We start from the raw sequence: 21,491 nt of genomic DNA on the forward strand, positions 1-21,491 counted from the left end.
TTTCCTGCAGTACAGGTGTACGTAGGGTGTGGGGGTGGCATTTATTGGTGCTGCCTGGTTGCAGGGGAGACTTCTCCAGAGGAAGGTGACCTCCCAAGGAGAGGGGCTCAGCAGCTACCTAAAGGGAATGGGAAGATGTGCCTCCGTATATGTGGGCTGTAAGAAGCAGGTGGAAAGTAAAGAGGACAAAACAGGGGTGCTTTCCCATGTTAAGGAGGCCAAGAGCCAAGCTGAGCAACAGGGTGTAACAGAACTTATTTAGGGCTGCAAAGAACTTTGTGATTAAAATAGTTTGTTCAGAAGGTTGACGAAGGGCAAGATGTTGCCTCCTGCCCTTGATGTGAGAGGTGCCAGGAAGGCTGCCTGGACTGGGCTGCTGCTGTTCTTGGTCAGTCTGAGAGCATTAGAAAACTGCTGAATGAATTCTTATTTATTTATTTATTGAGCAGCTAAATTGCTTATTTTTGAAAAGCAAATCCTGGGTTTGTAGAGCTGCCAGTTTTTATAATGGCTCCTAACAGATGCTGCTCACCCTGGGCTGAATTTCAAAGGCCTTTGCACTGAACAAGTGCTGCTAAACATGTACAGCCCTGTTCGCTGCCACACAACGCCACGCTTAGGCAAAGGTAAAGCTAAATATATTGCACTGACTCGTGTTAAACCTTCCAGGGCTGGTGGGTTTTACAGCTGCCTTTCATTTTAGGGTAAGTGTAAAAAGCAATTTTGGTCTTTCAGCAGAGCAAGTTAACTGTGACAGTGGAAGTGTCACACAGGAGTGGAGCACAGCTGCCCAGAGAGCAAACTGGGGACCTGCTCTGCCAGGGGGCTGGGAGTGGCAGGTATTGGGGAGAGCACAGGCTGCTGGGCTCTGCAAAAATAATCCTTCTGTTTCTCCCAAACCATGTTTTGTGCTGAAAAGAAGAGTGTTCTCGGAAAAGAAAAAAAAGGGAGGTAATTTGGTTTCAAGTTTATATAGGAAACACAATTTATTTCAACATTTGTTGACGTCAGACCTATTTAGTGAGCTTTCAGATGAGGTGTGCAAAACCATCTTACACCACGGATTTGTCCTTCTGTTGCTTTCTTCTTTTCCCTGCATTTTCTGCTCTGCATCCTCTTTCCTCCCTTGGAAGATGCCCAGTCCCTTGAAGGCTGTGCTCCCTTTAGCCTGCTGGGGCTGGCCTTCTGCCGCTGGGAAGTTCCTCCCTAAAGTTCTTAATACTGCTTTCTGTGAAGCTCACAAAACGTTCAATACTACAGAGAGCTCTTAACTTCATATTGATACCTGATGAAAGCCCATGGATTTCACAAGAAAGGAGTTTAAAATCTTCTCTGGATAATTTTTCCAAGACTGAATAAGCTGTTTGCAGTGGGTGGCACATCAGGTGTATTTCTCTAGTCCTGTAACATCAGTACTTCTGAGTTTTTTGGGAATGTTGATAAAGCAGTTACAATAATGCTTTGTGCTTCCACACTGCTTTTATTTTCAGTGCATTGTGTAAATTTCTTTTACTTCATCTTATCAATGAGGAAGTTACTTGGTAAAATTTCCTGTGCTTTTGTTTTTCTTATAGCTGCCTCGTGAGGGGAACTGATTTGTTAAATAGAGTTGTTTAGTAATGGTCTCAAATACAAAGATGTGTGAATGTTCAGACTGCAGATACTGCAGGTTATTTTGGTCATATGCTGTCACAGTTATGCAACAGGGATACTAAGAGACTGGAAAAAATAGGATGCTTACATGGGTCAGAGTTGTGTTTGCGTTGCTGGAGACAATCATGTCAGCTGCATGTACGTATCCTTGCAGAGTTTGAAAATTTGCTTTATAGTGTTGGATGTAAAACATGTCACTTAAACTAGGTTTATGTTGGTCCCTTATTAATCCTATGGCTCTCAAAGTAGCTGCAGCTAATGGAAGCACAGCAAGATTTCAAACATCCCAGCATTTCAGAATGAATCCTATCTGACCTTTCAGCAATGTCATTAGTTTTTAAGTTACTTTCTTGGGTTGGTTTTCCTGCTAGCATAATTCAGCTGTAGGATGGCATATCACTAAGTTCCTTTTCTGTCTTTGATGGGCATGACGCTCATTAATGTTAGTGGTAATTATGTGTGTACACTGAGAATGGGATCTATCCCAACGTCCCTCAGTGACAGGTTCCTTCTCTGGGAGTTTGTGTCAGGTTCTTTGATCATTCAAAATTTACTGTTTTGAAAATGTAAAGTAATTTCAGGCTTACAAATCTGCCTTAGTACCACAGAACTGCAGTACTGGAACAACAGTGAGATAAAGCAGACCAGACTGTCACTGCTAGATTAAATAAAATCTATTTATTGTGTTCTTGTTCCTGCATTGAAGCAGTAGGAGATGTCAATGTTTGAAGATTGCAGGATCAGGCCTTTAGCAGCAGTTTGTGCTGTTTTGATGTAAATAAAAAATGAAATTGTCGTATGCCATGGGCTTGGTGCCCTTAGCCAGAACCTAAACCTGTTATTCCAGAAGAAGTAACCAGTAGCAACTCCACGAAAAAAAGAAAAAAGGCAGCAGATTTAATTAAACCTCTTGGCACTGGAGCAGTACAGGCAGAAGATGTCCTGAAGGTGGTGGCCTTCAAACCACCCTGGCAAGAAGTTTCCTTAAAAACATCAGCACTTTGGCTGTGTCCTCAAGGTTAACAAACACAGATGGTTTAGGATCAAAGGCAAAGTAAGTTCTTCTCGTTAAATTGCCCTGTTATTTGGTCTCTGCATTTTATATTAAGGGTATCTCACTCTGATCTTTTGTACCAGTTTCATCTATTGTTACATGGCATTGAGACAACTCAACTTTGAAGTAGTTCATCACAGGCAAATGTTTCAAAATCCACATCAGAATTTTTTTAAATTAGCTGTTAATGATCCACTTATCCCAGACAGAGATGCTGGTGGCTTGGGTATGAGTGGGTTGATATCAATAATTCTGTATTCCTTTCATTTGTTTTCCCAGGCAGATGTTTTTGTGGTGTGTGTGCTTATATACATCTATTTGACATTATTTGCTGTGGAGTCATGAGTCTGAAGGACAAGATCAAGTGATACATCTGATGCATCAGTCATAGGAAGCAAAAAAACCCCACAAAAACAATGTTGTGCTTTGATGATGAAATTGAATATCTCTGGGCTTTTTTAATCCCCTCTGAAATGCTTATTGATGGATAGGTTTTGAACCATTGTAGCGTTCCTGCTTAAGAGAGGGATTTCTATTGGTACAGAGAAAGAAGGTAAACAAAGATATCTGTAGGGATTTTTCAGTCTGTATGTCTTCGTTATCCTGAACTGTTTGGACAGTTTGCTGTGGAAATAATGGCTGTGATGCAGTAAGCTGGCTTGGTTTTTGAAGGAGCCGGCTTCAGTGGGTGTAGTGACCTTAAGGAATGAAAATTGTGTAAAAATTGACAACTCTGCCTTTAATGTTAGTAACTTTAATGTTTCGTTTCTTGCACTGTTTTTTTCTTTTTTCACCTCAATTTTTCCATTGGTCAACTGAAATAATTAAAAGCTGCCTTAGATGATGACAGATATCAATGATTAGTCAGTCTTGTCGCAGCACTCTCTACACATTGAAGGTACCCCATCTTGTTCATGCTTCTACTGCAGCTGATGGCTGCGACCTCATGGGAGTAGTGTTTCCTTCATTCTGAGCCCTTCTGAAAGCACAGAAATCTTAGATTTCTGTGAAGTGCAGAATTTAAAGTTACTATTAGTCAATGCTATCAAAATTATTGCATTAAGATACATGCACATCCTCAATAAAGGTGTTTTTTTTCAGGTCTTGAAAACTATATTTTTTAAACCACCTTCTGGTTTCTTGTCATTGTCATTTCATTCTACTCTGCAAAACCCTTTTCTGCACGTAAGGTGTCTCAAGTCAGTTTGTAGCACTCTCTTTTCCACAGTGCTGAACCTCCTTTGAGCTGAAGATATCTTCAGTGTTGAATTTTGCAATGGTTTTTCAAAGCATAAAAAACCCCTCTGCTGGAATGTAGGTTGTAATCTCAAGCATCCAGGAGTTAGGTAAGTCTACATCTATTCTGTTTTGGCACTCTGACAGTGACTTTCTTCATAAACATACTGTCTGTGGACAGAATTTTGTAGGTAAAGCAAAATCGTCTCTATAATTTACCAGCCTGTTCACAAATCTGCTTCTGTCCTTTACTGGAATTATTATATGAAAAACTAGTGACACTTATTATTCGTTCTGTGGCCATTACTTGTCATAAGGAGTGGAGCTGTGTATGGCTTGGATACAGCATCTGAGTATTACCTTTCAAAGTTAGACATCGGCATTGTTTTTGTGATAGATAACAGTGTTTTAAATTATCAGTTATTTATTCCATAGTGTGGTACTGTTCTTTGATTTGACAAGAAATAGCTGTTGCCCTCGCATGACTCTTGAATTACAGGCCTGAGAGAATGGATGTGGAAGGTTTCTGAATGAAGTCCCCTGCTGCTGCAGGCAATCTCAGCCTATCATTTCACATTTCGGCTTGTGAAATGTTTGGGCCTGTCATCTTGAAATGGAAGTTTTGTTTTAGTTTTGTCATTCCTTTATTCTACTGCAGTGGTCAGAGATGGCAGAAGCTGAACGTGATCCTGACCAGTGCCTGAACATAATACTTTGTGTTTCCATGAATGGTAAAGTGCTCCCAGTCAATCTGTTTCAGTCTGCCGGGGTTAAACACCTCTTTTCAAGATGATTTGGCTTAGTGTCTGTCACTGTAATGTAGTTCTGTCTCCTAGGATGCGATAGTTACCCACCTTTGGGCGAAAGAGGACTCTACCTTCTCGTCTCCCAGCTTGCTTTCCGTCATTTCTCTTTGTAAAAGGATAATTAAAATGTTCCCTCCATTCAGAAATAATCTTTGTTTTAAAGTCATCTAATTACGTGCTTTATTCAGAGAATAAGCTCCAAGAAGATGAAGACTATGGCATAGATAATGGATTGTGGCATCAGGCTGGAAAGTGGTGTCACACATAGCGCTGTTGCCCTACTTACTTGTTTCATTGGCTGAAAGTTTTAATTATAGCTTTTTTCTGACTGGTGACATGTTAAGTGCTCACAATGTCAGGTTAAAGGTTTGGAACTAACTATAAATAACTCCAAAGGTGTTATTTATACCTGGGAAAGAACTCAAGGTGTTGTTACTTATGTTTTCTGGTGATTTTTTCCTTTGTTTTGGTTTGGGTTTTATGTTATTCTATTTTTAATGCAGCCTGATTATGAAAATTTCATTTGGCAGAAGAAGGGGTTATATTTTAGACAGACCAAACCATTAAAAATAATTCTCATCACATTTCGTAAGCTATCCAAGGTATTTTGATTCTGTTTTACTTGTGATTATCTTTTCAGTGTGGCATTTTGTTCTCTTAAAGTTTAATGACATAAAAGAGCCCTCTGCTGAGTGGACACAGCTTCCTGGCTGGACTACTCCATCCTCCTTGTAAGACTGAATATCTTGCTGCCCGTGGTAGGACCTCTATATGCCCAGTGGTATATATATACTGTTGTGGCAGTAACAGCTCGTCCCCTGCCGCTGGTGTGCGTGGGGAGTCATGATATGCTGGCCTTTCTCCTTCAAATGTCGAGTGCGGTCTTGGGCATTTTGTAGTGTTTTCCTTTCTCTCTGCCAAAAAGCAGAAAGAATAATATGCTAGAGGATGGTTACTCCAGTGTGTTAAAGCAAGACAATGGACTAATGTACTTTGGAAGACAAGAGCAGCTCTGAGCGTGGATGGAGCGCTGGCAGGGCAGTGCGAGAGGACTCTGCTGCAGACAATGAGTGAGCCCTTTGTTCCTCACGATAGCCGTAGCTGCTGCAAACACAAATACTCATTGCAGAAGAGATGGCAGCAATGTTTGCAGCTCACGCAGAGCCAGCCATATCTTCTCTAGGCAAATTTATGAAAAGCATATATGTGTATGTACTTACACAGTAATAGGATAATGGATTCCTTATTCCTGAGCACATGGATGAGTGCTAGGGAGGAGAGTATGTCTTCATATCTTATGATGTGGGGGAAAGGAAACTCTAGGCTAATTAGCAACAGTATTTGTAAGGAGAAATTATTTCAACCTCAGTTTTCTGTTACGGTCATTGGAAATGTGGAGCTCCCTCCTCTGCAGTGCTCTGAAGAGCCTGGTGTTTCCTACCGCTCCTGAGCTCCCGAGAAGGGACTAGGGACTGGAAACCCAGCGTGTGCTTTCCATGCTTTCACACACGTCCTTCGGGGATGTGACAGTTGGAGTGAGACACCTTCATTTCCATGTTCCTCTCTTGGCAACAGAGTTAGTTTTTTATTGATGGTTTTATCAGAAGCCTGCACTACTGAGGTTGCATTACTTTGTTTTCTTATTTTTAATAAACTTAATCATCAGAGGATACATTTCATAGGACTTGAGCTTCCGGAGTCTTCATATATTTAATGAAATTTAATACATGAAACAGAGCTGGTAATCTACAAATGAAAAGCTTGTTCATGTTGTTGCCTGTCTGCTGTGTTAGGCAGCTGCTGAAAGCAGAGCAGAAGTTTCATATTTTGGAATGGTATGGGGTTTTTTGTTCGATTTGAAAGAGCACAGGAGGAATAAAAGAGAGAGCAGTGCCAGTCCTATGTAGAAATTGTTCTCTGTTTTTGACTCACTGCAGGAGCTGTCTGTGTGAGAGGGAAAGTGGTTGTCCCATTTAAACCTAGATGTTATGCATTCGGTTGGACTTCTCCCACGTCCTTCTGCTGCTCTTCTTGACCATGAGCATCCGTATCACTCGCACTACACTACATCCTTACGTACAGGGCTACAGGTTGTCCCTCAAGCACGTCTATCTACTGCTGGTGGAGTATGGGAGGGGCAGTGGGGAAGAAGCAAGAGTGTTTCTTCTTCCTTCCCCAGCTGGAAATCTTCATCACCACCGCCAGCCGCCCCAGGCATGCGTGCACAGCAGGCTTGGTGGCCGCTGAACCAGAGGGCTCCCTGGCGGGTGTTTACATTTTCCTGTGGCCAAGGCTGGCATCACTGGCAGTTCAGACTTCGTAGCCTGGACTACACACAGCCGGGTACCAAGCTGAATAGTTCTGCTTTCCCACAGCTTTCGCACCCAGGCTGGCAGCTTGGTAGGTACAAATGTGTGAACTGTGCTGTAGTCATTCGCACCTGTCGCATGTGTTAAATGGAAGTTGAGAACATAAAATTAGGTTGCTTTGATCTTCTTAACGCTTTCCTATTAAATTTAAATCAGCACTCAGCCATTTCAAGTAATTTCCTTTTACCAAAATGGGGAAAATCTGCTTCAGCTGATGCCTTCATTCAGTTAAACTGTCCTGGAGATGTGTGACGTAACCAGTGGCTCCTCTATCCTTCATTTTTGTGCCACGCAAAGTACATGCTGGAGTTTTGCTCTTATCTGGGGGCTTGGCGATATTTTTGAAGATAGGTAACAGCTTGAGAGTGACAATGTGATCTGTAATTTAGCTTCATGCTTGTTTTTGACTCTCTCAAAAATAGAACATCAGATCTTCTGGAGGACCTTTAGGTTACAGAAAGCACAAACAGTTTTTCCATGCATATTTCTTTGCTTTCCCTGCATAGCATTTACTGATGGCCTCAGCAGGCATTTGAAGGCCATGCAGACTGTGTATGTGCTACCTGAACGTGTGTGTGCCTGAAATTTCGCTCCGTTACTTAGTGCTGTAAGCACAGCCTCGTCTGGGGCTTGGCTATACTTTCTGTGTTCCAGCCCCAGCTCTGTAAAGCTTTGGGGTAAAATTTTATTCCTTCTTTCTCCGCTTCCTCGTATGTGAGATAGAGCTAAGCTCATCCAGCCCAAAGGTGTATTTTGAAATATCATTCATTTTAACTTTTGCTTTGGAAATAAAAAATACTGTATAAAGCATGTGTGGTTTTATTTTGAAAGATTCAGGCTACAGAAATGCTACTTTCTATCCTTGTTATTTTGTAGCATGTTTATTAATCATACAGTTGGAGTTTATGGATAGAGCTGTCTTTGAGATGAGAGAAAAATTGTTTTTGTAGCAAATGGAGATATTTATTTTTTTTAATGAGAAGAAATTACTTCACAACAAAGGGATTGTCTTTGCTCCAGAGCTGTGAATTTGTGTGCTGAAGCCCTGCTTGAATTTTTCAGATTCAGAACAATTCTGGGAAAAGCTGGTGATTAGATCAGAAGGACGAAAGGTTTCTGTTGCTGACTCTGCTGTTGATTTCTCAATCTGTAAGATGGCATTAATGATCTTTACTAATGAGCACTGATAATGTAGTGGGGCGCTGCACCACAGACTCTGGATAGAAGTAGCTGCAGAAGCACGTAGTGAGTAGTGGTAACAGGTACTTTACAGTAGCCAGGTTTTCTAGAGCAGCTCTGCTGGCTGGCTGGGCTGTTGCAGCAGCGTCAATCCCGACTGAGCATCCTGGCTGCAGGCAGTCCAGTCAGCCATCCAGGCAGCTTGGTCACTAACAGCCTTGTTTCTGCCACATGCATTTACATTATTGCTGTATTGCTAACATTTATGGTGGAAGGGTTGTTGCCAAGCTGGGGAAACAAAAAATACATCTCCTTGAGAGGACAGCTGGTGATTAACGTGTCTTTGTGTTTCAGAGATGAGCGAAATCAGTCAATCATTGTCAGTGGGGAATCTGGAGCCGGAAAGACCGTCTCTGCTAAGTATGCCATGAGGTACTTTGCCACAGTCAGTGGATCTGCCAGTGAAGCCAATGTTGAGGAGAAAGTCTTAGCCTCCAACCCCATCATGGAGGTAAAAGAGCTACTGCACTAACCCTCACCCTCCAGCTGCAGTTATTATTCTGGGGCTAACATAAGCATTCAACAGAGAGAGCAATCCATACTTTTTTTGAGGAGCAAAGAACCTAGAATAAATATATTTTAAATTTTTGGGTTTAGTCCACTTACCAGGTGGTGCTTCAGGCATCATTTTATGTAGTATTTATGAAAGACTGAAAGAAGGCGGGAGGTAATGTTTCAGTATTGTTAAGTTATTCACATAATAAAGTAATTTTGATATGAATACTGCTTTAAATGCACATGTGCATGCCTATGGAAAACCTAAGAAAATGCTTCACACAACTGATGCTTTGGCAGATATTTAGCGACTCTGCAATAGTGTGAAGTATTAGTGGACAGACATGAGTAAATGGAGTGCATGCAGTGAAACATGAAATGCAAAATGCAGCCACTGTTTTCTTTCTTGGGTATTTTTAAAAATGAACTATGTTTTATTCCTTCTTTCCTCCTGGCATGAGGAGTTCATGATGCTCAAACTATAGGTGTCCCGTCACAGTTGTGTGTGTTCTGTCACAAGGTAATTGTGCCTGGTTTGTGGTGCTGTGTGGTGTTTTGAAACTGTTTTGTGGGATAAAACAAGCTGTGCCCTGATGGGCAGTGGGTTCTGCTGTTGAGGGATCCAAATGTCCAGCCATGGGAGGAAGCTGGGGCAGCTGATCTTTTCCTTGAGCTGCATCTACCCCACCAGGAGCAGCCTGGCCTGGGGCAGCAATGGCAGTTTTGTAGGCGTGAGCTCATCCCAGAGTACTCCTTTTACCGCTCCAGTTTGCAGTAAGCGTCATACCATCCTTGGCCACGTTGAGATTTGGTGCGTGGCTAACAGAACTTGGGGTGCCGAACACCCCCTCTGCCTTCCAGTGCATGCCACCGAGGTGGTACCTGGGCCAAGCAGGGTAGCATCCTCACTGTCTGCTGAGTGACAGTGACGGCGAGAGACTCTGCAGGGGGGGTCTGCAGTCTGCTGTGTTTGCTGGGTGAAATACAGGCTGGCTGCAGGTTTCCCTATGCCGCTTCCTTTGGTCTCAAAGCCTAAACCAAACATTATTCTCTCTCACTCCTTGGACCCCACCTCCCAATCAGCAGCCATCAGCTCACAACTAATTGATTTAATTTCCAAAGCAAGGAAATTTAAACTGAGGACTGGAAATGAACTTGCCATCCACACCGGTTTTTATCCACTAAAAAACAATGGTCGTGATTTTTTAAAAAAAATTTTCTAAGGATAACAATTTCATGAACCTGTATATATCTAAAATTTTAATTAATATAAACATTGTTGTAATCAGATGAAAGTTACCCTTTTAACTTCAAATGCTTGAACTCCAAGCTTTAGAGTGAGTGTTGTGAAATCTGGTGTTGAGACAGACTCTATGGTAGCAAAATTAATGTTTCAAACTCTTCAGTTGATAAATCAGTAAAAATACAAATTAACACCTGTCAATTTGGAAAAAAATAAGTAATTCATTTTAGAAACAGGAAAATCCTCATGTCCTAAGTTGATCATAAAGTCTAAGGAGCAGATGGCAATTTTTTTTTTTATTTCTATTTGGACAACCTAAATATCAGCGTTTTATGAGCTACAATCATTAGTGTCTGAATTTTCTCTGGCATGATCTTTCCCTGCTAGGTACTCTGTAATATCAAGTGTCCACTCTGCATTTCTAGCAACTATTTGAATAATTAGTTTTGTAGTCAATAACTATATACAGTGTTCCTATTGCAACTGTAGAAATTGTCAAGTCTTAAAAAATGTCTTTGTATGTGGTTTCCTGCCTCTCATGGTTTGTTGTTACCCTGTATAGCTCTGTGAATTGTACAGCTTAGTATGTACTCTGGTAAGCAATCTTATAATGCCAAAGACTTTCTTAACCGTTTTTATAAGTAATACCTTTCAAAGTAATAATTGGTTTCTGAAAATACTGTAATACTATATTGCTACCAACAACAAAATATATCACGGTATCAATGATTTTTAAAAGACAAGAAATCCAGTCTGTGTATGTTCGGTTTGAATGAATTCTCTGTACTTAGAACTGCAGGGAGGCAGTTTGTTCTTACATCCTTCATGGCAGCTGTTCACCTCGTACCCACCTGGGCACCTGCTGGGTCAGGTGTGCGCACTGCTGTTGCTGCAGGGGGCTTTCTGGAGGTCTGATCCCCACTTCCCAAGCTGTACCCTGCTAGCCCGCACTGACTCACTGGCCTTTTCTTTACAGATTTGGAATACTGATAGTCAGCATGGCTGTTTGCTCTCATTTGTTTTTCCCAAGTTTTATTTCAGTACAGAGTTCCTGTGAATGGCTATGTGAACTAGGAAACTAGGACATAGGTACAACTCTGTGTTCTTTAGTTATGGTGCACTTCAGACTTAGGTACTTGGTAATACACACCAAGTGGCATTTGACAAAAGGTACTGTGCTGTACCTGAATTACTCCAAATGCCATTCCTTTTGATACAGAGGTATCTTTAGGATGTCTTGGGGAGGTAAATTGCTACATGATGTCTAAAACATGACCTAAATGAGAAGAGAAAATGCTTTTCTTTGAAGTTCAGCATGTTGTGATTTGCATGTCTTGAATTCTGCTATATCCAGCTGGTACGTGTTGCAGGGTGAATCCTCACGCTGATGAGGTAAGGCAGAGGTGCACCAAGCCCATTTAGGAACCACAGTCATCATTTGCCCTGGCCATCCTAAGGCCACGTACTACAGAGGAAATAGATTAAATATCATTTATTGTGTGTGAAGCTGTATTGAATTAATCTAAGAACGTTAGGCACGTGGGGCAGCATTGACAATTGCGTCTGAGTTGGTAACCAAGCTGCTGTGGAAGGGATTCAGTTTCAGACAAATGACATGAATCTGTACATGTTAACTTTTAGATTATGTTTAAGTACACAGTAAGTATTTTATAATGATATCTTTGCAGTAGTTTGGAAATGTGGTTGGTTATAGAGGAGGAGTAGAAGTAGGAGTAGTAATAATAATAATACAATTGTTAGCTAGACAGAACATAGGGGCTGTGTGCTGGGCTATGGGTTTATGTTAGATAGACTTACAGAGGTTGCAGTTACTATAGATATATCTGTACACATGCATATATGAATATATACAGTGTGAAATAATTGTTAGAGTTTTATTAAGTCCCTAGAAGAAATCTGGGTGTATGTGAGCATTCTGTTAGACTTTTTTAATGCTTTTAAAAGACTTCAGAGAGCAATAATGGATTTTTAGCTGCAAAATTAAGACTATGTGGAAATGAAATCATTGCTAGGAAGATGAGCTCCCAATCCTGTGTTAATGAAATAACCATATTTTGATGTAACTTTCTGACCAGGCAGAGATCCTTCTTTATTAAATTCTTGATTATTTTGAAACCAGGACAAAATTAATGTTGTTAAGTGTTTATGAGCCATGTAGACCATTAAATAGATCTGGTAAGTTCTAAAAGCTGTTAAACCTTTACAATATGCCTTTTTTTCCAGTCTATTGGAAATGCCAAAACTACGAGGAATGACAACAGCAGTCGCTTTGGGAAATACATTGAAATTGGTTTTGATAAGAGGTATCGCATCATTGGTGCTAACATGAGAACTTACCTCTTGGAAAAATCAAGAGTGGTGTTTCAGGTAACACTGATGGAGTCGTCTTATTGTATATTTGTGTGACTATGCTAAAAAAAAAACAAAAAACTTTTGTTGCTGATATTAGTTATCTCTCCTAAGGGTTTGGTGTAATAGCGTATTTTTAATATGACACTTGTGGGGAGGGGGGGTGGAGAAGGAAAACCAAGTCAGCTCTTCATTATATGAATTATTTGTAGTTGTAAAATGTGTATTATAAAGGCTGAATATTTAAACATGAAATACTTTCAGCGCACTACTAGATGATCATCTTGTGCTTACAAAATTTACTTCAGAATTATGGTGTTGGTCATGAGTCATACCTTTCTGAGCTGTCTTTGTCCCTCATTTTAAAATTCCAGCTTTGCCTTGGCAAGAAGGATACTCCCCTTACCAGCTTACTATAAATGCTGAGGCAAATGGTGTTAGTTATTTTTGGAAAATGAAGAGCCTTTAAGTGTGATCATTTCACCCACCCGTAGAATGCTGAGCTATATTTAATAGTAATCCACAGTTCTGAAAAGTGAAATCATACACTTTTTTTGAAATTAAAATGTCCACATGCTTCTTGCTGGTGAAAATGGATTAAATTAGTCAAGAAGGGGATGGTAGATGCTGATTTATCTTTCCTTCTCCCATGTGGCTTCTATGCTCTTTAAGGTAATGCCAGAGAAAGCATTAAACATAGTAATTCTTTTCTACTCACAGATGTTTCTGGCACTTGTTAAGTTGTGAGAAATAATCAATTCCTTTCTTTTTAAAGGCAGAAGAGGAGAGAAATTACCACATCTTTTACCAACTTTGTGCCTCTGCAGCATTACCTGAGTTTAAAACTCTACGATTAGGTATGAAATTCACATTCATTGTGTTGTGCAATTGTAGGTACAAAGCAGCATCTGTGAGCTTTTTGAGCCATAGAACCAAAAGAATGGCTGGCTTTTAAATTCTAAGCTTTTAAACCTTCAAATACTAAAATACATTGAAAATAACTAAAATGGCAGATCTCAGGCTTTGTGTTTTTTAGATAATATTAAAGTAACAGATTGTCTTATTCTGCATGGTCTGATACACTCCAGTTGTAATCACTAGGACTTACTACGGCCTGGATTCCAGAGTAGCTTTCTGGTGGCGAGGGTGAAATTCTCTTCTTTTGGTCCTTTAAGACTTTTTTTCACAGCTCCAGCTACTAGAGAATTTTACCATTTCTGGTATGAGCACCTGAAAAGTTTATTTTGCATCTGCATACTTTCACTTGGGCTGTTACTAACAGTTACTTTGCCACCTCTGCTAACAGGGTGATCACAAAACTGATAAGTGAAATTTTTCATTTTTCAAATTAAAATATTGATAAAGGAAAAGTTTCTCGTTTAATGGGAACTGGCACTTCATACAAGAAAGGCATGATGATGACCTTGGGACAGGCAATCACCTCATTGTTTTCAAAATTCAACATGAATTTCAGTGCTGCTTCTGTATTGTTAAAAGTTAGCTTCATAGTGGGAAAACTGCACAGCCTGTTAGTGCTGATTTCTGAAATACTGTTCTGGTTTTAAAGTGTTTCTCTGCTCTTCTGCACCGTTCTGGCACATTTAGGATTTGCATCTGCTGACACAGGAAAGAAAGGAACTGATGTAATTATAACTAAAGAAGCCATTCAGCAGAGTCATCTTACAGCTTTCTTGAAACCTTAGCAGATCAGAAGAAAAGGAGTCTGTTACTGCAGCTGGAAGCGTGGCTACTGAAGCTGTAGGAATTTACACAGTACCTGGGTACAGTTACTGCTCTCCCAGCGAAGCCCAGTGCTGTCCCCAGAGTCGTATGAAGCTATCAGTTCTCCAGCCACGACTTCTCTGCCAGAACGGTTCGCAGATCATAAGATCACAGATCATAAGACTAAACCAGATGACGAATTGGAAACAAGAAGAAAATGGGCAAAATTGAATTTTTAAAATCCAGATGCCGTAATGGCATAATGGTATCTGTCATGTCATTCCAAAGGGCTGCTGCTGTCAGCTCTGCACCTACCACTTGGGTGGCTGGCTCAGACTTGGAGAATAATTGCTTCCAAAGTGATCGTTCCACAGGTGTGGAAGTCTGAGCCAAGGTTAGGTTGAGCATATGCTTGAGGGCCTATTGTAGGAACCAGGTAGCTTAACAAAACTTACTCACACTGTTAAATCTTGAAAAAATCCTTCTCCAGAATAAATAGGTCCTATGAGCCAGAAGGCAAAAATATACTGACGTATTTGAAATCATGGATTCTGCCAAGAGCAACTTAAATCATTACACAGCTTTACAGATGTGCTGTGAATTTCTGCATCAGTGTATGTATAAGACTTGTTTTTTCTCTTACAGAGAATGCAAATTACTTCCACTATACGAAGCAAGGTGGAAGCCCTGTGATTGATGGTGTTGATGATGCTAAGGAAATGGTAAACACCAGGCAGGCCTGCACTTTGCTAGGTAATTTGTAAAACACAGTCATATCCTAAATCTGATATACTAGCAAGTGTTTTCTACATTGTTTGTGTGTATTTTCTTCTTACTCTGTTGCGTTTAAAAACAGGGGAGTTTGATAAACCTTGGAAATGAGATATTGTTACCGCCTTAAGAAGGTATTTAAATTGCAGTGGAATCACATTATCTAATGTAGGAGGAACACACATATGAACAGAATCAGTGGATTCCCTTGGTGTGGCATATAATGTTGGAGGTCACTGACAGTGCACTTTGAAACAGCAAATTAAATAGTTCATTTTAATGGATTTTTTTTGCGTCTGGTTGTAAAATGTTTTTAATAGAAGTGGAGCCAAGCAGTACTGTCAAATGCCAAAGTCTCTGAAAAAAGCACACAGTGCTCACCGATTTTCTCTTCTTAAAATTTTTCAACTGCAGCTCATGGTTCTTCATTTCCCTCTTCATTCAAAGCATTCTATTCATCATTTTTCAGGGATTAGTGATTCCTACCAGATGGGAATTTTTCGAATCCTTGCTGGCATCCTTCACTTGGGCAACGTGGAGTTTGCTTCTCGGGATTCTGACAGCTGCACTGTTCCCGTGAGTAGTAGATGAGCTGAAGCGCATGGTTTCTACTCTGGCGGTTCTGCCTTCTGCTTGTTTGCGGGCATCTCTTCTGAAAAAGAGTAGCAATATGAAAACGCAAGCAATGTGTTTATTTCTGATTTGTTAGCATTTTCACAGTTCCTTCTGTGTGGCGTTCAACTACTCTCAGTTTAGAAACTTTAGACAGTACTCTCTGTATTATAACAGGGGCTGCCTTAAATTTGTTCCATAAAAGGTCTACCAGGCAGGCTAGCTTTCAAGTCCCAGGCAGGTGTCTAGATCGTTATGTTCCTACATGAATATGTTCCTGCCCACAGCAAGTGCTTTGCAGGATGGGGTTTTTTAATGTTAAATGCCAAAGTGGCTTAAATAATTGCAAAGCAAATGCTTCACAAAGTCCTCTGGGATGTTGAGACATGAGCATAGGATATACAGATACGATTCACGAGACTCAGCTAAGTGTTGTGGTTTTACCAGTCTTTCTTTACCTTTGCGGAGGTCAGCAATGAGGACTGCATAGTCTGATCTGAAAAAACCCACCCTCATTCAGTGAGGACCAAGGCTTCTTACTGAAGTCCGTATTCTGGAGATGAGAAACAAAAAAGATCTGACTTGTGAATCCCAGGAAGAGAAGAGTGCCAAGTGACCGGATTCTCCTTTTGCCTTTCCTTGAATGTCTACTGCTGGGCTACTTCATCTTTCTCTAAAAAGAGTAGCAACAGTTGCAGGTGGTTTTTTTCTGATTTTAACTATCAGTCACTTTGTCACGAATATACAGTAGCAGATGCTGGAGCTGAGACAAGAGGCCCTTCATTGGGCCACAGATGATTAGCGTGCCTGGTCTGACACCTTCTGTCCATGGGATCTAACAGATAGCTGCTGTGAAACCACAGCAAGTCTGGCTCCTTGGTGTATCTTAAAACGGTTTTCACTACAAAGAAAGTTTCATTTAATGATCACAGGTAGAAAGCTGATGAGCCCCAGGACATGATGAGCCAGCCTGTGTTGTAATGGGTATCTCCAATGCAGGAATCCCACTGAATGAGCTAGTACAAAGCTGCAAGTTCCTGTGCAATCCTATCCTGACTTGGTAAATGTCTAGCAAGCGCCACTGAGTATCTGCTCAATGGCATTCGCTACCTGAGCTGTGCTGTTCTCTGACAATAGCTGTGTCATTGCAGAGCTGTGTCGCCATGAAGCGCTGGTGTGGTGATGCAATGGTGGTGCTTCAGGGAGCTCAGCAAAGGGCTCCATGTGAATCAATCAGTTTGTTTAATGTCAGCTTGAGTAACGTTAATGCGACACTCCTTTATGCAGTAGTCATTATTATGTTATTATTCTCTTCTGAGCCAGCTGAAGTGGTATGGCTAAACTGAAAGAAGACATGCTCAGATAACTGGATTTTGGAGGTGTAACAGCACTAGCATGGGACCTGTATGCTGTAAGGACTGGAAGAAGCCCCAGAGAAGTCAGAAGGATGTGGAAATAGGATAAAGCTGATGTACCCTGAAGCTACCGGGCATGTAGTAACAGTCCCCTCTAATCTGTTCTTGTCAAGACGCCTCTTGTCAGCGTGCTGTTGAGCCACTGGCTGCAAAGTGAACGTGATGAGGAAGCAGTGTTAGGAGAGTTCCTTAGGAGGGAAGACCTGTCTGTCCTCCTTGATTTCTAGCTGTCAATTTGCTTGTTAGTCACGAGGTGTAGTATCTTAACTCATTGAGTGGTGAATGCACTGCACGGATTTTTATGCAGAAATCGTATATATCCATCTTGGTGTGCAAGACTTACTAGTTGATTTTACCTGGTTAAACAAAGGCCAATTTTTCCCTGGTACAGTCCAATTTGAGAGTTAGAGAACATCATTTGTGTGCTCTAAGCTCTTAATGTTTGTCTCCAGAATTCTCTGAGCACTTACTGTGTTAAATGCTGAGAGCAGAGCACTAAAGCCCTTCCGTACTTCTTCTTCTTTGTTCTTGGCTTGGGCTGCAGTGCCCCGTTGCCCGTCACTCCCTGCCGTGGATGTGTATGAGCAGACGAGAGCACCGCTCAGGAGCTGTAGTCCACTCTGTCCCCAGCACACAGCTGATGTCCTGTCCTCTGCATTTATCTAGCTTCCTCACTCAGAACTGAGACAGTTATAAGAATGCAAAATATCAAGTCCATCCCTGGGAAGCAAGGTGATTCATTTTTGGGAGGGTTGCAGGTTCCATGTGTGTGGCTTTTTGGTGAACACAAGTATAGTAAAATGCCTTTAGAGAAACTGTGATTCACTAATTTATTTCAGCAATGTGAATGTGAGAAGTGGGTAGGGAACTTGTTACGTTTGTAATGAGGAAGACCTGAAGAAGCTGCTGTTGCTGTTTATTGTTGGATCACTGCAGGCAGTTCTGATTGCACGATTGGATGTGTGCTATTGGTAATACTGTTTCAAGACCTAATGAGATTGTTTTTATTAGCCCAAGCATGAACCCCTCACCATCTTCTGCGACCTCATGGGGGTGGAGTACGACGAGATGGCCCACTGGCTTTGCCATAGGAAGCTCGCAACTGCCACCGAAACCTACATCAAGCCAATTTCTAAACTTCATGCCATCAATGCCAGAGATGCACTTGCCAAACATATCTATGCTAATCTCTTTAACTGGATAGTAGATCATGTGAACAAAGCCCTTCACGCTACTGTAAAACAGCATTCTTTCATTGGAGTGTTAGACATTTATGGGTGAGTCTTTTTGTCAGAGATATGACACCTCTTGCATAACTATCTGATTGCAAAGCATCTTTGTCTTTTATGTAGCGCTGCATGGATTACACAAAACCCCCAAACCCTACCAGCTGCTTATTTCAGCTGAAGGAAGTAGGTGTTTAGTTTTGACATGCTATCTAAGATCTTTGTCTTGACTCTCAGGTTTGACATTTATAGTGGGATTTCAGATCTTTGCTGCTGGTAGTTCCTTTATGTATTGCATATGGGAAAGTTACAAGGGAATTGTCATCTCACGGCTACTCCAGGGTGTCACTTCTAGAGAGGACAGAGATAACTAACATGCTCTCCAGCAGCATCAGTCCCTTCCCTGTGTTACTCATCCCTGTCCAAAGAGGGAGCATCGCTGAATTGCCCGCACACTCCAATTTGCGATTTCCTTGTGTGCTTCATTGCTTGATTGTGGTTAGTTGTGCCTGGAATAGTACAATGCATTTAACTGGAGGGAAAGAATGTAAAATTATGGGGTCATTTAATCTGGGGTTTTTTGCTGCACTAGTGATTTTGAGTATCTGCATATTTTAGATTTGAGACGTTTGAAATCAACAGCTTTGAACAGTTCTGTATCAACTATGCCAATGAAAAACTGCAGCAACAGTTCAATATGGTAAGTAGGAAATGACTGGCATTTCCTCTTCCCTTTCCCCTCACCCAAGTTCATTCTGCTAATTGGGTCCCCAGCGGTTACGATGAATTCCTTCAGTCTATTAACCAGCTGTCCTGGCTGTGGGGGAGGGGGAGAGATTGGCTATCTCCTAGAAATAGATTTTATGACTAAGGGCTGCTCGGGGACTGTTTGAAATTCCGATCACAGTAACACTTGTAAGACAGAAGCAGGGCCTGGCAATTAAGACCCCGAGATTGCCTGTCAATGAGAGCACAGTGTGGATGAAGTTGGTGGTAGCGGTGTCTCCATAACCTCCAGCGAGAGCCTGCGCACGGGCAGCGAGGAGTGGGGCTTCACTGCTGCAAACCTGCCGCCCGCGCTTTTCTCTCCCTGGCATCATTTTTTGAGGGATTTCAGCCGCATCCTGAAGTTGATGACTGATGCGTGGCAGGAGGTGCCTCTTCCCCCTCCTCCAGAGACATCACGATGTTCTCCCTCTTCAGCCTTAGTGACGTTTGTAATTATATGTCTTACCTACATAATGATGAGGCGAGTTATTTATGCCGGGCCCGTTGCTAGGCTGTGCTGCAGTGCAGGAACGGCTTTGCAGTGTCTGGGCGAGCACAGTGCCCTGGCAGTGCGTGCTGGCCGTTCGCCCCGCAGCAGGGATGCATGCCGGCCAGCCAGCCGGCCTCCAGCCCCCGCGTGCCCTCTCCCTGCCGCTCGGGACACAGCCGCCTTCGGCTCCCTGAGTGGGATGTCATAACTGCCAAGCGCAAGGTATTTCGGAGTTCTCTGAGCTCCACAGCAAAGACCTAGTCTGTAAGGGCTGTAAGGGTTTGCTGCTTTGCTAAAGGTCCCTGGGTTCCCTTCCTTCTCACGCTGTTGCTGTAAGTGCTCATCTAGTGAAGGATGGGGCACAGCGGGGCTTTGGTGTGGGTGCCCCACCAAGCTACGCAACCCCGCACCGGTGGATGTGGACCCATTGGGCTGCTGTGGAGGTACACAGAGTGGAAATTTCTTTAAGTGAAAGCCCAGTGTGTGGTGGCAGCCAGCAAGCCCTCACGTGCTGCTCAGGGATGGCCTGGCCGCCACTGGTGCCTCCGCAGCCTGCCCGCCGGCCCGGCCACCCACTGTCCGTGAGGAAAATGAGCTCTGAAGACATCTTTCACCACATAATTGCTAATTCCTTTACAGTGAAGAAACGGTTTTATGTTTTATTCCAGGACTTAGGTTGGATACGACTCGCCAGTGAAAGGCTGCCGTTGGCTCTCCTGTCAGGAATTAACTCGGCGTGTAACGCAGCCGTTAAGCGGCGGGGTGGGAATGGCTCCCGCGGGTGCCGTTAAGGAGTGCTGCTTTGGAAGGGATGACGTTAAGCTAATGAAATAAAAGGGATAAACCACTTTGTCAGGGCAGTTGTGTGCTGCCTGGCAGAGCATGGCAGCTTGCTGCAGGGAGGCGTTTGTGTGCTGAGCCCAGGCGTGGCGGGGGCTGGCCCCGGGGGTCCGTGTGCTTGTGGCGGCCCCCAGCCCTGCCCGCGGTGCTCCGAGTTCGGGTCTGCTGCTGGAGCAGTTACTATGCATTAAAATGTAAATGGGAGATAAAACATCATTTAAAATAACTGGAGTCAGCAGTCTTTTTCAAAGAGCGCTTCTGCTATTAAGGCCACAGTTTGCCTGTTTAATATCTTATTATCTTTTTTGCCTCTAGTTTTAATTCATCTCCTATGCACATTTCATGAAAGCTGTGCAGGTTTTTAGTGGTAACATTTTTGAGTAAATGTACAATTGTTACAGATCTTTGTACCAGATAAATCTTCCACAGAATTTTGCTTGAAGGATTTCTTGTGCTAGACTCCTAGAGTCATTCTTGCAGGTTTTTGCTGAAGAATAAATTTTAATGTAGTGCGTCATCCCAGAAAAAAAATCAGCAGCCATTTAAGAGAAAATGGAGCTCTGTTCTTGTACAAGGAAACACAAAAGTATTTATAGTGAAGTTTTACTTGAAATAGAGCAGTATTCTTAACTTCAAAATCATAAATGCATGGCACGTCCCACTTCATAAGTTGCTGTTCCTGAACTTGAGGCTTTTTCTGGGTTTTGTGTTGGTTTTTTTTGAGATAAAAGAGCTTACAGTAATTGTGGGACAATATAGTAAAAAGATAGGGAAAAACAGACGTTATTTGCAGAGAATATGGACAAGTGCTTTAATTTAGTCTGTTTGGTTTAGGCCAGGAAAATAAGTTAATTTATTTTTCATACTTTTTTTTTTTTTACTTGTTAAAGGGTTTATTCAGTTGAACTAGTGTGTCACTTGACAGCCTGGATTTATGTGCCAGGATGATTTCAAGTGAGAGTTGGCTGTATTCTGCATTTTATTTCACAGAAAACTGTGTTCTTTTTGCCCTGTAGCATGTCTTTAAACTGGAACAGGAAGAATATATGAAGGAACAAATACCATGGACCTTGATTGATTTCTACGACAATCAGCCTTGCATCAACCTCATAGAGGCCAAAATGGGAATTCTGGATCTGCTGGATGAGGAGTGCAAGGTGTGTGTTCAAGGGCTTTCACAGA

General features: G+C 42.0%; 1 protein-coding gene across 11 annotated transcripts in view; it reads left to right on the forward strand.

Moving 5' to 3' along the window:
- The window catches only part of MYO5A (myosin VA), a 105,515-nt gene that overhangs the window by 38,217 nt on the left and 45,807 nt on the right, over positions 1-21,491 (forward strand). For 9 of the 11 annotated variants that reach the window (XM_080395052.1, XM_080395053.1, XM_080395044.1 and 6 more), the window contains exons 5-12: positions 8,652-8,808; positions 12,340-12,483; positions 13,241-13,322; positions 14,833-14,940; positions 15,428-15,534; positions 17,997-18,262; positions 18,830-18,911; positions 21,326-21,466. In XM_080395052.1, the coding sequence (XP_080251178.1) occupies positions 8,652-8,808; positions 12,340-12,483; positions 13,241-13,322; positions 14,833-14,940; positions 15,428-15,534; positions 17,997-18,262; positions 18,830-18,911; positions 21,326-21,466 (1,087 nt within the window). Of the gene's footprint in view, positions 1-8,180; positions 8,268-8,651; positions 8,809-12,339; positions 12,484-13,240; positions 13,323-14,832; positions 14,941-15,427; positions 15,535-17,996; positions 18,263-18,829; positions 18,912-21,325; positions 21,467-21,491 lie in introns of all 11 variants that reach the window. The other 2 variants (XM_080395045.1, XM_080395046.1) reach the window with 2 other exon arrangements.

This window comes from Falco punctatus (assembly GCF_963210335.1).
Source record: "Falco punctatus genome assembly, chromosome: 7".
Classification (NCBI taxonomy): Eukaryota; Metazoa; Chordata; class Aves; order Falconiformes; family Falconidae; genus Falco; species Falco punctatus.